Source organism: Corvus moneduloides, chromosome 5 (genome assembly GCF_009650955.1).
Source record: "Corvus moneduloides isolate bCorMon1 chromosome 5, bCorMon1.pri, whole genome shotgun sequence".
Classification (NCBI taxonomy): Eukaryota; Metazoa; Chordata; class Aves; order Passeriformes; family Corvidae; genus Corvus; species Corvus moneduloides.
Window position 1 is genome coordinate 60,720,278 of NC_045480.1, and position 13,875 is coordinate 60,734,152.

Below are 13,875 nucleotides of genomic sequence, written 5' to 3' on the forward strand. Positions count from 1 at the left end.
TTGGGAATGCCTGGGAGGCTGGGAGGAGACACAGCCTGGATGGGTGACCCCAACTGACCAAAGGGATATTCCAGACCATGTGACATCATGCTCAGGATATAAAGTAGCGGGAAGAAGGAGGAAGGGGGAAACACTTGGAGAGGTGACATTTCTCTTCCCAAGTCACTGTTATGGGGCCCTGTGTGATGGGACCCGGCTCTCCTGGAGATGGCTGAGCACCTGCTTGCCCATGGGAAGCAGGAAGTGAACTCCTTGTTTTGCTTTCCTTGTGTATGTGGCTTTTGCTTTCCCTGTTAAACTGTCTTTACCTCAGCTCACAACAAGCTTTTGCTCTTGTGACTCTCTCCCTGATCCCACTATTCCTCTGCTGGGAGAGTAAGCAAGTGGCTGTGTGGTACTCAGTTGCTGGCTGAGGTTAAACCATGACAAACCTGGTGAAACTCTACCCAAAACTGTCCAAGTTATAAATCTCTGTTACAAATTTGAAAAAAAAAAAAAAAAAAAAAGAAGAATCTAACACTTAATGAAAGTCTTTTAGAGTTTGGTAGACAAAACGTTCCTGATAATTCAATTGCAGAATATCCAATTTAAAGTAAGAGTCAAAGAGTCAAGAGTAGAGCTTTTCTGGTAGTTACTGCTCTGTGCAGAGCTCACGGGTCCATCAGCAACACAGGCGAAGAGTGGAAAAGGGAGGTAGATTCAAACATAAGAAAAGTCAGTCCACAGAAGAGAGAAAAGAGAGAAACCAAAACTTATGATAGGAAAGGGTCATGAAGAGCCTATAAGCAGTAGAGGTGCTGAATTCCAACATTCCTCTAATGTCCAAGGAATAGTTGTGAACCTTATTGATAGTCTCTTATCCTCCTTTGTCCCACTGACCTACAGCATGTAATATCGAACGTTTCTCTTTAGTCTTTAAGCACTTACGATGTATGTAATACTGCTCATGTTAAAAAAAAAAAACAAAACAAGAAATTAAATACTTATTTCCCCAATAGTAAACTTTTCTCAGCTAGTAACAGCTCCACTTTTTATAAAAACAGCTCAAAAGAGGAAAAAAATGCATCTTTAGCACTGCTGTCCGTGGCAAGAGCCACAACAAAAGAAGCACCTTACGTGGCTTTTCTGTTTATTTACTGTTACAAAATTCAACACTTTTAGAGCACATTAGGCATTTCTTCATGACAGAAAACTTAAATATCCTACCATAATTTAAAGCTATCCTACCTTCATCACAAGCTGTTTAATGAACATCAACAAAAATGCTCGCAGGGATAAAATCTCTTTTTGAGTAGGACGTGGACCATCTACAAAAGAAAAGCAGACACATAAAATACAAGTTAACAGATGTTATTAGCATAGACTGCATTTTCACAAAAAGAAAAATAAAAGGCATTTTCTGGTGAAGAAGGCACAAAACTAAGTCTTCCCTCCCTCTATTTCACTATTTCAGACCACAAAACAGTACTGTGTTTTATCACTTTTTATTAGCAAAATGCCTGATCAGTGAGGTTCCACCGAGGCTTTTATTAAATAGTTTCCTAAACCCCTCTAAATTCTGATGATTTTAAAATTGCCTTGTAGTGCTATGAACCAACTTCATGCAAGGAATAAGACTGATATGAGAACTTTATGTCAGAATTTCCAGATTTTCAATTTTTGCAGTTTACAGTTCTTTTTAAGTTCTGCTAAAGCTCAAAGGAAGAGCTACATGCCATTATTATACACTGGCTAAATACACAAAAAGCAATCTTACAATGCTACATATAAAGAGTACCTTGAAAGACATGACTTAATTTGTTAACTCAAAGTCAAAAGGACTGGCTTCTGCCATTCCTGTGTAAAGCAGACTTTCAAAGAAACATTTTAAATACTCAAACACTCAGTAGTTCCCAGGAGAGGCACAGTTAAAAAAACAGGTGCAACCAAGTGTCAAAGTCAAGTAAAAGCTTTGGTACAGAAAGCAAATGAACTGTTGCAAATATATTTTGGGGGATAGTTTTTACATTTGCCTGTAGGGTCACTGTTCTTATGATCTTAATCATCACAGAAAAGCAAACCATTTAGAGAATGAAAGTGATCATATGAGTATGGTTTTATAATGTACAGGCCCACAGGCATATTTGGTTTAAGAACAGTTATTTTCAGTATAAACCAGCCTAGTCAAAACAAGCCATTAAACTGCATTACTAAGACTGTCCTACTCATCCACTTGCCTCAGGCTCAATAAATGAGTTAAGAAACTAAGTAAATCCATGTCTGCACAAAGAAAGGAGAAAACACACATGCTTTTGCTTCTTAAAGGATGCGAAATACTACAAAACAATCTTTACAAGCCTCTAAGAGGAAGGGCTGAGCATTTTGAGAAGTTGGTGGTAGGAAATCAGACACGTCTAAGGAGCACTCACTCCTAGTACCTCTAGCTCTCTTCCATCACCCACTTCTCTCTCTGAAATTCCAGAGCCTTTCGTTAAAGAGAGAGACCATATTCCCAGGCACAGCTCTACAGTTCCAACACCCTACCATTTCTGTCTAGTATCAGTTCACATAGGTGTCTGATGACAGAGGATATGACTCCTAAAGAAAGTTTCCGTTAGGTTGTGAAAAAAATCTTTCAAGGACAAAAGCCCACTGCTCACACCATTATGGGGAACCCACCCCACTGAAGGATAATGATTTCTGAAGTATGGTTCTATTCTAAACATTGTATACAAAACTTTTTTACAACAAACATCAGATTGTGAGAGTAAAAATCAAGATACATGTACATACCTATGCCCTTGGGAGTTATTCCACTGCGATCCTGAGGGTTCACCACCCAGTAATAATACTTGAGGGTGTGCATGACCAAAAGCACTGTCCCAACCCGCCGGATTGCTCCATATATGTTAACAGTGGCAATGAACTCCGTAGACAGGTAAGTGTACAGGGTCAGCTGAACCTACAACACCCAGTCAGGAAAACAAAAATCATCACACCTGAATTGCAGCATGTCAGACAACTAAATTCCTAAATTTCATCTATCAAAACATCTTAAAGAAATAGATTTTTCTCTGCATAGGTTAGTCTTACAACCTCTGCAAATGGATGAAAAATTTCATTATATTTCTGAAACTGTACAGTGCTGGTAAAAAGGTTTCAGCTGGCAAGTTTTGATCAATATTGTTCACTCTCAGAGAACAGAGATTCACCAAAACAAAAATACTCACTGTCAATTTATATTAAGACTTAAAATCTGACACCCAAGATCATTTCCTCTTCAAAAATTGCTGAGTTTTTGCCAACTAACCCATCCAAACTTCCTTCTCAGTCTGGGTCAAAAGTCACAACTCTGTTCTGCAGACCACTGCAAGTCTCCCAACTCCCAGAAAACCTTGGGAGTCTGCAAAACTTGACAACTATATGCAGCAAAGCAGAGCTTGGAAACAATTCCTGGATGATTTCTGTTGCATAGCCAGAACCCATAATTCTTAGGCTTAGTTTCAACACTCCCAAATCAATACACCATAAGATACCTTACTGATAAGAATAAGCAATTTTACCTGTGCTGGGATATGAATCCATATTGCAGGATTCAGGAGAACATGATCACACAGCTGCTTCAGCAAGGGCACCCCATTGTGTAAGTTGCTCAGGTATTTCGAGAAGGCAAGGCAAAGTTCTAGTACAGCTCTGGAAATGTGGGCTTTGGAAGACTGCAAAAGAAGATCAGCCTAAGGAGAGCCCTGCAACAGTCTGGGAAAAGTATTTATCTCAAAAAAAAATTCAACATTAATGTAAGACATCAAGAAAGATTTACTTTACCTTTTCCAGGCTGTATCCTATCACAAGGAAGCCTTTACAGGAAAGCATCTGCTCTTGCATAGCAATAGAGTTCTTCAACAACTCCATGATGAATGCCAGTAAAGTAGAACTGGAAAACATGGTTTAGTAAACAAAAATGTTTTAAAGGGTTACAACAAGGCAAAGTATTTCCAAATTAACACTTCCACTACACACCCAGAGATACATGTTACACAAATGCTCAAATCAGAACTTTTAAAACAAAAAGCAAGACTAAATTTTGAAAGCTTGCTTCAGAAAACTTCTTGATTTTATTCATGCTTTTCTAACTTGGAATTCTGTATTCTAAGATAACCATACAAAAGCAAAATCCTTCTGAATTCTTGCAAAAAGGCAACAGTTAAGTTTGCACTTCTCTCTTCATATTTCACTTACAAACTTCTGCAAAGTCAGTAACAATTGCCATTCTGTTTCTTATGCTATCAGATGAGCAGATATTTTTCTAGACACAGCTTTGCTGTTGTACTGCTGCTAGAGGAAATATTCCTGTCAAGGCACTAGTGCCTGTGGATCAAGAATTTAACCAGTTGAAAACCCCTGTGTTGCTGAGCCAATTTGCAACTGAATCAAATCCCTGACTTATCACATAGATGCCCAAGCCTGAGCCAGCTCAGGAGACACCAGGCACAAAGAAATGGGCTGAAGGAATATTGTGACCATTCCTTTTAAGCAACAATATGGATACACATCATATTGAAACAGTCATGAAACTAAAAATGTAATGAAACAGAGCAAATTACAGCAGAATTCTAAAAAGCAATCCCTTTGCTTTTACTGCTGCTCTCTAGCTTAGGAGCTCCACCAGCTTCTGTGCCTGGATGATCAGAAGTTGGATGGAGTTGAAACAGAGCTCAAACCAGAGGAAAAGTCTAGCAGCAACACTAAGTAACAGTATCTTCCAAAAATCTGAAGGTTAAAAAAAAAAAGAAGAAAAATTCCAAGGAATGACTTCATGTAGCTGAAAAATTCATCCTTTCCGGAGTTTCTCTTGAAGCCTTCCTGACAGAATTCTCTTCATGACAGGAATAAGCTCAAGAGAATTATCCATAATTCTGCTACACAAAAAAACCAAAAAAACCAAAAACAAACAAGCAAACAAAAAAAAAACCACAAACAACCACACGTTGTCAAGTATAAAATCTGTGTACATTTTGATTCTCTGTGAGCTTTCACAGAACATTTCATGCAAACAAGTACATCACTTTGAGGTCCTGCCTGTAACCTTTCTGTTGTAAGATAGAATTCATTGTTGCACAAGACAATGCAAACTACTCTGCCATTTGATAAAGCAATTTCCTTTACTTCAAAGGAACAAAGCCCAGGACACAGTAAGTTCATGCACTCACCAAACAGTTGTGTCAATGTGGTCTGAGGAATATTGCCTAAAATCCAACTGTGCAAAGAGAGGGAAAAGCACCTGCACTCCTCCAATGGAGTGCAGGGCACTTTGGATTGAGTGCGTTAAGACCGCTTTCACATCCTGACAAAGAAGAAACGAGAAATATTGAAACCTGCTTCAAAAACCGATAAAAAGTACATTAAAAACAGCTTTTATTTCTTCAGTATAAAAACTGTACTATTACCAAATAAAAAGAAACAGCAAGAAGAACGAACTGACTGCCACAGTCACACTAAATGTCCAGTATGCCTGACCTACTGCTTTAGATACAGGTACCTTTAGGTACAGATCTACAGTGTAGATCCTCATGTGAATCTACAGGAGGTAGCACTCAAAGCACAGGGAAGAAAAGGATTTCACATCAACAGGGCAAAGGATGGGAGATAGGGAACATCTGTAGGGGAGTGAACATGTGAGAAGTGAGGAAGAAGGATTTTTTTTCAATGAGAATACAGCATTTGTATTTATTCACAGAATAAGCCTTTTTCTTAGGATTTTTGGGCATCCTCTTTAGTTCAAGAAACAAAGGCAGGGCCAGCCCAAAAAACCCCAACCTACAAGCAGTTCTATCTCTTATCCAAATCCCTATAAAACTGGATTTTAGGTTTTCAGACAGAAATCATTTGTATCCTCCAAATCTATGACAATGCTGATTTACCTGCAGCATGAGGGCATGTGGTGAATGAACAAAAATAGAAGGGTTATCCTTAGGGGATGACTCTAGACACAGCTGTGCATCTGTAGCCCTTGGATTGTACATAAAAGCAATAGCACTGGAGAGTTTGCCATCATATAGTAACAATTTGTGATGTTCATCGAGGAAGAGATCACTTTCTGCCTTGAACTTGAACGTTCCCTGGATTGGGAAGCAGGGTTGAGGAAGGCAAGAAGAAAAAAATTACATTAAGCACACTGAAGATACAGTCCAGAACAACTATTGAAAAAAATTATTAAAACATTGTTTCTTTAATCGAGCAGCATTTCATAAAGAAAGGTTCTCATAAAAACCAAAGACTCATAAGACCCAAAGTAAATTTTACACAATTAAAATGGCAGAATTTTTTTGGCCCCTGAAGAATGTCATTGCCAAGATGGTGGGTAATGTAAAAGAACCACATCAGCTCAGAAACAGCAGGACTGCCAGCAATGTTCACTCAGAAGGAACTAATAACTGAGGAGCAGATAGAAAAGGAACCATCTTTTTTTAGCGTATATTTGTACAGCTGCTGGGGAATAACAGCCTTCAATTAGTGCCCCTCAGGCTATGGCAAAACAATAATAAATCACTGCAACAAAACTAATCCTCAGCACTAACTTCATACATTAACAAAACCCCACTAGAACAAGCAACTATAAAGCCACATTTCTAAAACAAATACATCATACTTGATCTAAAGTTTTCAGCCTCAACAAAAATGTGAACCAGAGATAACAGTTGTGTTCTCCCTCTGCCAACCACCAACACAGAAATTTTGAGAGGCAAACAGGAGCACCATTCTTTTTGTTTAATAAGATATCAAGAAACTGAATTAATGCTTAGTTGTAGCTTGTAAGGCCGTACATAAGCTTACTGAAGAAACATGGAAGAGTTTAATAAAAAAGCTTACACCATAAAAAATTTTTTTTGGGACACAGAGGTATCACAACATTCTTACCACCTACCATAAGGAGTCATAGCAGAATTAAACTTAGAAGTCAATTCTAAGGTACCTTATATCCCAGGCCAAGCTGATAAATGGCAAAGATCTGAGCAGCATTGAGAGCCTCACTAAAAAGGTAAACAGATGTCATCTGCCCACAAAACACTCGATTGGCATCTGCTGTTTCTGAAGAACCCAGGAAACATTTGTCAAATGTCTGAAAACAGAAAAGAGAATCCAGTATCAGGGTTCAGTCCATGCTACACAAGCAAATCACACAAAAAATCTGCATTTTATCAGGGAATATTTTTACATTAACAAGTATTTGATTGTCGCAGCAGAGACAAATTTTAACAAGTTTCACATGTATAAAAGCACAACTTACTCCTCTATCAGAAAGTTACTATTTTTATTTCAAAATCTTGTAAAAATGTATAAAATGGGGGAGGTTTATGGACAAAATGGCAAAGAATGTCTATGTAATCCATCAAGATGATCAGCTACAGACATTAGTGTGCAGGGATTACTCACATCACTGGTGTTGACAAACCACGTTATTTCCCCATAAGATGCCAGTTCCCCGTTCACGTAACACCGGAGTTCGCTGTTCTTCCAGCGGTTATAGATGTGCACTATAGTCACCATGTACCACTAAACAATAAAAAACCAGTTTCTGTAATTCTATAGACACTTAGGAGTAGCTTAAGCATTCAAGTGGGGCATGGGAGAACAAATTCAACTCTTTGTATGAATTAAATTACGACTGAAAGATGTATTTTAAGTAGAAAAGATTAGTAAGTCACTGGTGAGTTTTCTCACATTGCTTTGTCAAAGGATAATATGCCTTTTTTTCCACACAGAAGCTTAAAAGGTATTTATGGTATATAACTCAAAAAATCTTTATGACAATGCTGAACCAAATCTACACTGAAACCACTCTGTAAATAAGTTCCAAACTGGGTTACTCTTAGCATGATGAACTACTACAAATGCCATTCCAAAGAGGAAGGATGGCTCCAGACTAAAGCCTCTCAAAGGCTGTGCATGTCAAATTATCACAAACAGAAGCCATATTTACAGCAAGGGATTACTGATAAGGAATTCCTGAGGAAGCCTGTCCTCCCACAAGATGTTTACACCAGTTGTTCCAGAAACATCAGCAGGATATCTAAGTGAAAAAGGGAACGTTCAACACCACATAACGCTACCTAACAGACAAGCCAGCCTTGAACACCAGTAATAAAATCAGCTCATATTTTAGTTGTAAAATTAAAAAGAAGTAAGGATTCAGAACACAAGTTTGTTTTGCTTATTCCACTGTAACCGTTTTTCTACAGAAAGACCAGATTAATCAACAGCTACAACACACACCCCTAATGCTGTTCTTCCAAGAACCAGTGAGAAACGATGCACTCCAAATCCAAGCAGAAAAGGAATTATTTTATTATTTACACGCTAGGTTATGTATCTTTGTACGTGAGAGAGCATTATATGATTGGTCACTTGACCAGCCACCCCCTAGATGGATTGGCTGAGGTTCTCTAACACCCATTCAAAATATTTTTTCCAGAGTACCAAAACAAAGCTGGAAAAAAAACCCAGGTGCAGAGATAGAGAATTAGTTTACAAAACCATCTTTCACTGTTTTTCAGCTAAAGCATGAGAAAGAAAAACTTAACAAAATGCTTCAGCAGCTGGAAAATTCCTCTGCTCCTGCCTTTGAGCATCCACACACCACCACGCTACAATTTTAGATTCATGAAACCTATTTGAAAGATTTTATTATTTTTACTCACCTTTTGTGGCTTGAAATCAAATTTCACACAGTGCTGGAAACCTTTTCCCTTTGATTTTATGGACGTTACAATCAAGCAGCTTCCAACAAAGTGAGCAGAATAACCAAGTCCTTTGTTTGTTCGAAAACTGACAAATCAGAACAAAATCAGCACAGACACAAATGGATGCAGAAATCATTGAACAATTAATAGAAACTGAACATCAGCAATATCAGTTTTACATAATACTCACCAATATAAATAAGGCTTATCCTTATCCACATTAATATTATTTACAGGATCCATTCTTAGCCAAGTATGGAAAGTAAATCCATTCTGGTATGGCCACTTGGCTATAGGAGGTAAGGCAATAGCCTGAAGAAAGCAAAAAGTAATTCATGGAGAAAGATCAACACAAAAGTGTGCAGCTTAAGATACACTCTACAAATATATGCTGATAAACAGAGATACACTGCAAATGTGTACAGTTTCTCTATACTAAAGAAAAAAATCTGGCCTAACTTCTGTTCACTTTGTACTTGATATAATATTTAATTAACCTAAATATTTTAAAACTGACCTTTATATCTCAAAAAAGATTATTAATAGTAACCTATGCTTCAAAACTTAAATCCTTTAGTGAAAGCCTTATGGAATAACGACTTCTCGAAATGCAAATTCAGGTTGGTTTGGTTTTATGGTAACCTGACAGAATAATTAGATCCATTCTCACATAGTGCTGGTAGTCAGGAAAATAACTGATCATAAAGGCAAAGCTGGCCACATTTCACTTAAAAAATTATTTTCTCTCCTGAAATCCATATCTATGTAGGCTTCCAGTGAGAATAAGACAGAATTATAAACTTCCTCAAAAGAAACACAATACAATCCCCACCAGGCAAAATCTTCATATCAAGCATTGTGTTTGTTAGTGCAAAAGCCCTTGAGTTACAGTGTGGCAACACAAACAAAACAGTTGTTTTGTTTCAAACAGCTGGGGTTTTAGTTTTTTTCGTTTTTTGTTTGGTTGAGTTTTTTTAACATTACTATTAACTTTCTACTGGTTTGCTGCACAGGTTTGCAATACACACTTCAATTAAGATTGCCATAACCTCTGATCAACAATGCCATCCAGGTGATCAATGCCAATGAATAAAAAAACATCAAAGGACCAAAGTGTCTCCAGACATGCTATTATGTTCCCATGCTCCATTCAGCTACTCCTGTCCAAACAAAATGCTATACATCCTTCTCTATACCAGCCAACTAACCAGTCTCCCTGTCTTTGCACCTAACTCTTGGGAACCGGTAGCACTATCACTTGACTTTACTCACAATGGATCACAGAGTAATTATAGTAAATAATTTCTTAGACTTCTTAATTTAAATATATATAAAAATATGCACATAAAGGTTACTGAGGCACCCCAATATCATAACATATGGTTCAAGCATTCAACATAATTAACAGAAGTTAAATACAAACCAGAAGTTAAATACAAAACCATGAATAACCAAAATGAACAAAAATATGTCTCTCTATTGCCAAGTTCTGCTGCATGTGATAAAACTGCAGGAGCACTTTTCTAATAGTCTGCATTTTTCAGTCTCCAAAGTTTCCATTCAAAAAAATAATTCATTATGTCATCAAGTTGGTGAAATTCAATCTCAAGCCACCAAGGCAGAAAGCTAATGGGTTTATGTGAAGAAAACTGCCAAGAGTCATCTGATAAATCTTATTCAAATCTTATTCTGAATTAAGCATGAAATTTTGAACACAATTTTTCATTCTTCAATTGTAGAAGCAAAAGTGTTGACATACTTGAATTCCAACAGAAGATTCTGCACAGGGTTTTCCAAATGCCTATTTAGTTTCAAGTTCTTTTTCAAGTGAACACCACAAAACTTAATCACATGAACAATTACAAAAAGACTAATCATTGCTAAATTTAATCCTTTTCAGTATTATTCAGCCTATAAACGTGTAGGAACAACACTTTCTGAAAGATTTCTCGTAAGCATCTAGAGTGAAAAGCAGGTATATTCTCCTTGCAACAAGATTTAACTGAACCAGTCTGAAAAAAAATTACAAAATATAAAAAAGCAGCCTCATTTGTATCCATTCTTTATGAAATAGTATTTGTCCTTCTGTAGTGATATTGCACATCTATTATAAATATGATTATTCAGGCACTAGTGTAAGTGTCAGGCAGAAAACAAAATTTGGTTAAAACTCTATGACAATGACAGATGAGACAAAGAACACCACAAATGAAAATAACCAAGGGCCTTAATAGAACAATGAACAAACAAACAAGAAACTTAAAATATCTACATACTGCAGCACTTTTTCCTGGAAAGTTGAAGAAGGCATCAGGTCCATACTTCTGAGGCATGTGTTTTAACACAGACAATAACTTTCCAGCATGTGGTGGCTGACAAAGAGAATTACTACATTTGTAAATAAATAAAACAAACCTGTAAGAAAGAAAAGACTATACACACAAAAAGCAAATTCTAACACATTTTAAAACACTGCACATGGGTAAATAACACCCTGCTAAGACACTGAGGACTTCTAATAAAACATTAACAGTCATGAATACCTTCACAAAATATAAAGTAGGTGCCCTGAAATACAATTAATTTGGTAACTTTAGTAAGGATTTGAAGACCAGAGCCACTCTCACACAGCATAAACTAAACTGACTCTGATCATTGATTCCTGCCTCTGTCATTCCCATCAGCTCTCTGCATGATTTTGCAGTAAGCTAAAGAAAGCAAACTGATCCAGATGAAAACTAATTTAGGGAAAACAAATGAAACCAATTTTTATTTACAACTGTTCTGGATTGCGGCTGGGCGAAACCTGTCCCAGCGAAAGGGAGATGGGGAATACCCAGCAAAAAGAAAGGGAAGATCAGCAGAAGGATTATTTTCATCAGGACTACAATCATATATTAGATTAAACTGATCTGGTTTATACTTTCACAGAAGCCCATGGAGAGAGATTCAAGTCCCAAGCGCAGTTTGGAGCACCTAAACTGAGTGCTCAGTGTGAACACTTAACACTTCTCCACGACCCATATCCTGCTGATTTTATTGTAATACTCTGCAACTATAAATTCCAAATCAAGTATATGAGCTCACAACAACAGAACAACAGAAAATACTCATCCTAGTGACAAGATAATTTTGTGTGTTGTCTTTCACCACACAATATCTCTCTGGCAGATCTATTTTTAAACTACAATTTTATAATCCTGACATTTTCCTGAAAGTGCCCTTTGTCCCCCTGTTGTAAACAGTTACCCTTTGAAAACTAAGCACTGCATGATCCATTACAAGTATTTCAAATGTACCAAAAGTGCAGTCAGTGAAGGAGTGCTTCAAGAACCTGAGTTTAAAATGAGGAGGAAATGCTGAGAACTGCTTAGATGTCTGTAGGGCTATAGAATTTGACCAGGTAATTTGTGTTGTAGCAAAATACTTGGTATCTTTACAGTTCTGCTGATTTTAAGATTTATGGAGTTGTACAACTCCTTGGCAATCCAACTGTGGCATTTTTCTCTTGCTTTCCCCTGTATTTGGTCTTTAATAAGGAAAGGAAATTAAATGCAAATAGCAGGGAGACAGGAAATGAAAAAGTTAATGTTACAGAGACAACTTTAATTCACCTACAGTTAAATATATTCTCTATATTCAATTACTAAGTTTAAACCATTATGAAGTTTAGAATATTGTTATTTAAGCAGGTTAAGATCTCCAAAGTTATTTATTTCAAAGGGCCTTTTAAAATTTGCTGTATTATGTGTGCATACTTGCTTTTATATGGTATACTCTCTTTAAAAATTATTTGAAGTCAACAGAGACACTGCTACCTTTCCTCTGCACTAGGCAGAGTATTTAGAAATAACAGTAGCTGAATTAAAATTCAATGCAGGTCAAATGATTGTTAAAACAGCTCCCAAGTCCAGTGAAACAACAACTGTGTGTTGAAGAAAACTTTATCAGGTGGTCTCTACAACATACACGTTTTCACTTTAGGGAAGGTGGTTTCTCAGCTGTAAAAGGGTCCTTTTCTATTCCACACAGAAACGAGACTTTTCATTTGGACTTAATTCCTTCAGTTCAATTTCTGCCAGAATTCTTACTTCCCTAACTGGATAAATTCTTTTAATCTTCAGGTAAGGTACAGCAATGTGAAAATGGGAGCAGGCACAACTGCCTATGTAGGCATTTTTTATTTATTTCTCTCTTGTGACTTAAAAGAAATTTAAGCCTTTTTCCTTCAATTTCACATAGCTGGAATCAAAAAAATAAAATCATGTGTATAAAAACACTTAAGAGTCACCTTATTATTCCCAGGTGTTCAAAAAGACCAATGCAGTAATGTAACTTCACTATTCAACTCTCTGTATTTTAATTGCTTGCGGGTAAAAAGATTCTTTATATAATACAAGAAAGCTTCCTGTATTTTTTGGTACATTCAAAACTTGTTTATCATGAAGTTTATGGAACAGTCTTAACTTGCGAAAATTAGGAAAAATATAAGCAACACAACAAAAATTGTTTCAGTTTTGTGTTTTCTTTTACCCATCTCCCTTTTTCTCCTTGCAGCTTGCTGAAGAATAACTTCAGCTCTCGAACTGTCAGGTTATAGCTAGCCAACACACCCAGCATGTCCACTAAGAGATCTGAAAAGGAAAAAGAACAGCAGTGTAAATGCTTAATAAAATGCAGTGTCAAATTTTTATCATCTAATTAATAACTGTGTCCATGAGATTTTGCATAGAAGCAGCACAGTTTGGGTCCCACACTGGGAGAAGCTGTACCTGCAATCATGTTGTCAGCTCTATCAATCCTCTTGAGCACTTGTTCCACGAGCCCCACTTCTGTGCAGGCCTGGAGATTCCGTATACTTTTCTTCAGGATTGCTGTAAACATGCTCCAAACCTCGGCCTGGCAGGTGATGTCACACTTATCCAGTAAGTCCACCATGCAGGTGATGCCCTCTCCTTCTTGGATGATAAAGTTCATTTCCAAGTCAAACTGGCCCCCGACGAGCTTTCAGAGAAAAGGATTTAAAAGAAGAAAAGCTTAAGGCAACTGTATCAAAGTACTATTCCATGCCTAAAGCCATTAATTCTGTGAGAAGAAAACTATCAAAGATACAAGGCAAAAAAAATAATGAGGCCAATATCAATGTATCCTCTTA

At 37.0% G+C, this 13,875-nt stretch overlaps 1 protein-coding gene across 4 annotated transcripts in view; it reads right to left on the reverse strand.

The window, feature by feature from the left end:
• Window positions 1-13,875, reverse strand: part of LRBA (LPS responsive beige-like anchor protein) — a 373,887-nt gene that overhangs the window by 319,466 nt on the left and 40,546 nt on the right. For all 4 annotated transcript variants that reach the window (XM_032110029.1, XM_032110032.1, XM_032110030.1 and 1 more), the window contains exons 3-15: window positions 13,493-13,724; window positions 13,254-13,354; window positions 10,997-11,092; window positions 8,911-9,032; window positions 8,679-8,805; window positions 7,414-7,533; window positions 6,953-7,099; window positions 5,901-6,098; window positions 5,190-5,323; window positions 3,805-3,913; window positions 3,543-3,695; window positions 2,773-2,941; window positions 1,228-1,307 (exon numbers count right to left, since the gene is read on the reverse strand). In XM_032110029.1, coding sequence (XP_031965920.1) covers window positions 1,228-1,307; window positions 2,773-2,941; window positions 3,543-3,695; window positions 3,805-3,913; window positions 5,190-5,323; window positions 5,901-6,098; window positions 6,953-7,099; window positions 7,414-7,533; window positions 8,679-8,805; window positions 8,911-9,032; window positions 10,997-11,092; window positions 13,254-13,354; window positions 13,493-13,724 — 1,788 coding nt within the window. The remainder of the gene's footprint in view (window positions 1-1,227; window positions 1,308-2,772; window positions 2,942-3,542; window positions 3,696-3,804; window positions 3,914-5,189; window positions 5,324-5,900; window positions 6,099-6,952; window positions 7,100-7,413; window positions 7,534-8,678; window positions 8,806-8,910; window positions 9,033-10,996; window positions 11,093-13,253; window positions 13,355-13,492; window positions 13,725-13,875) is intronic.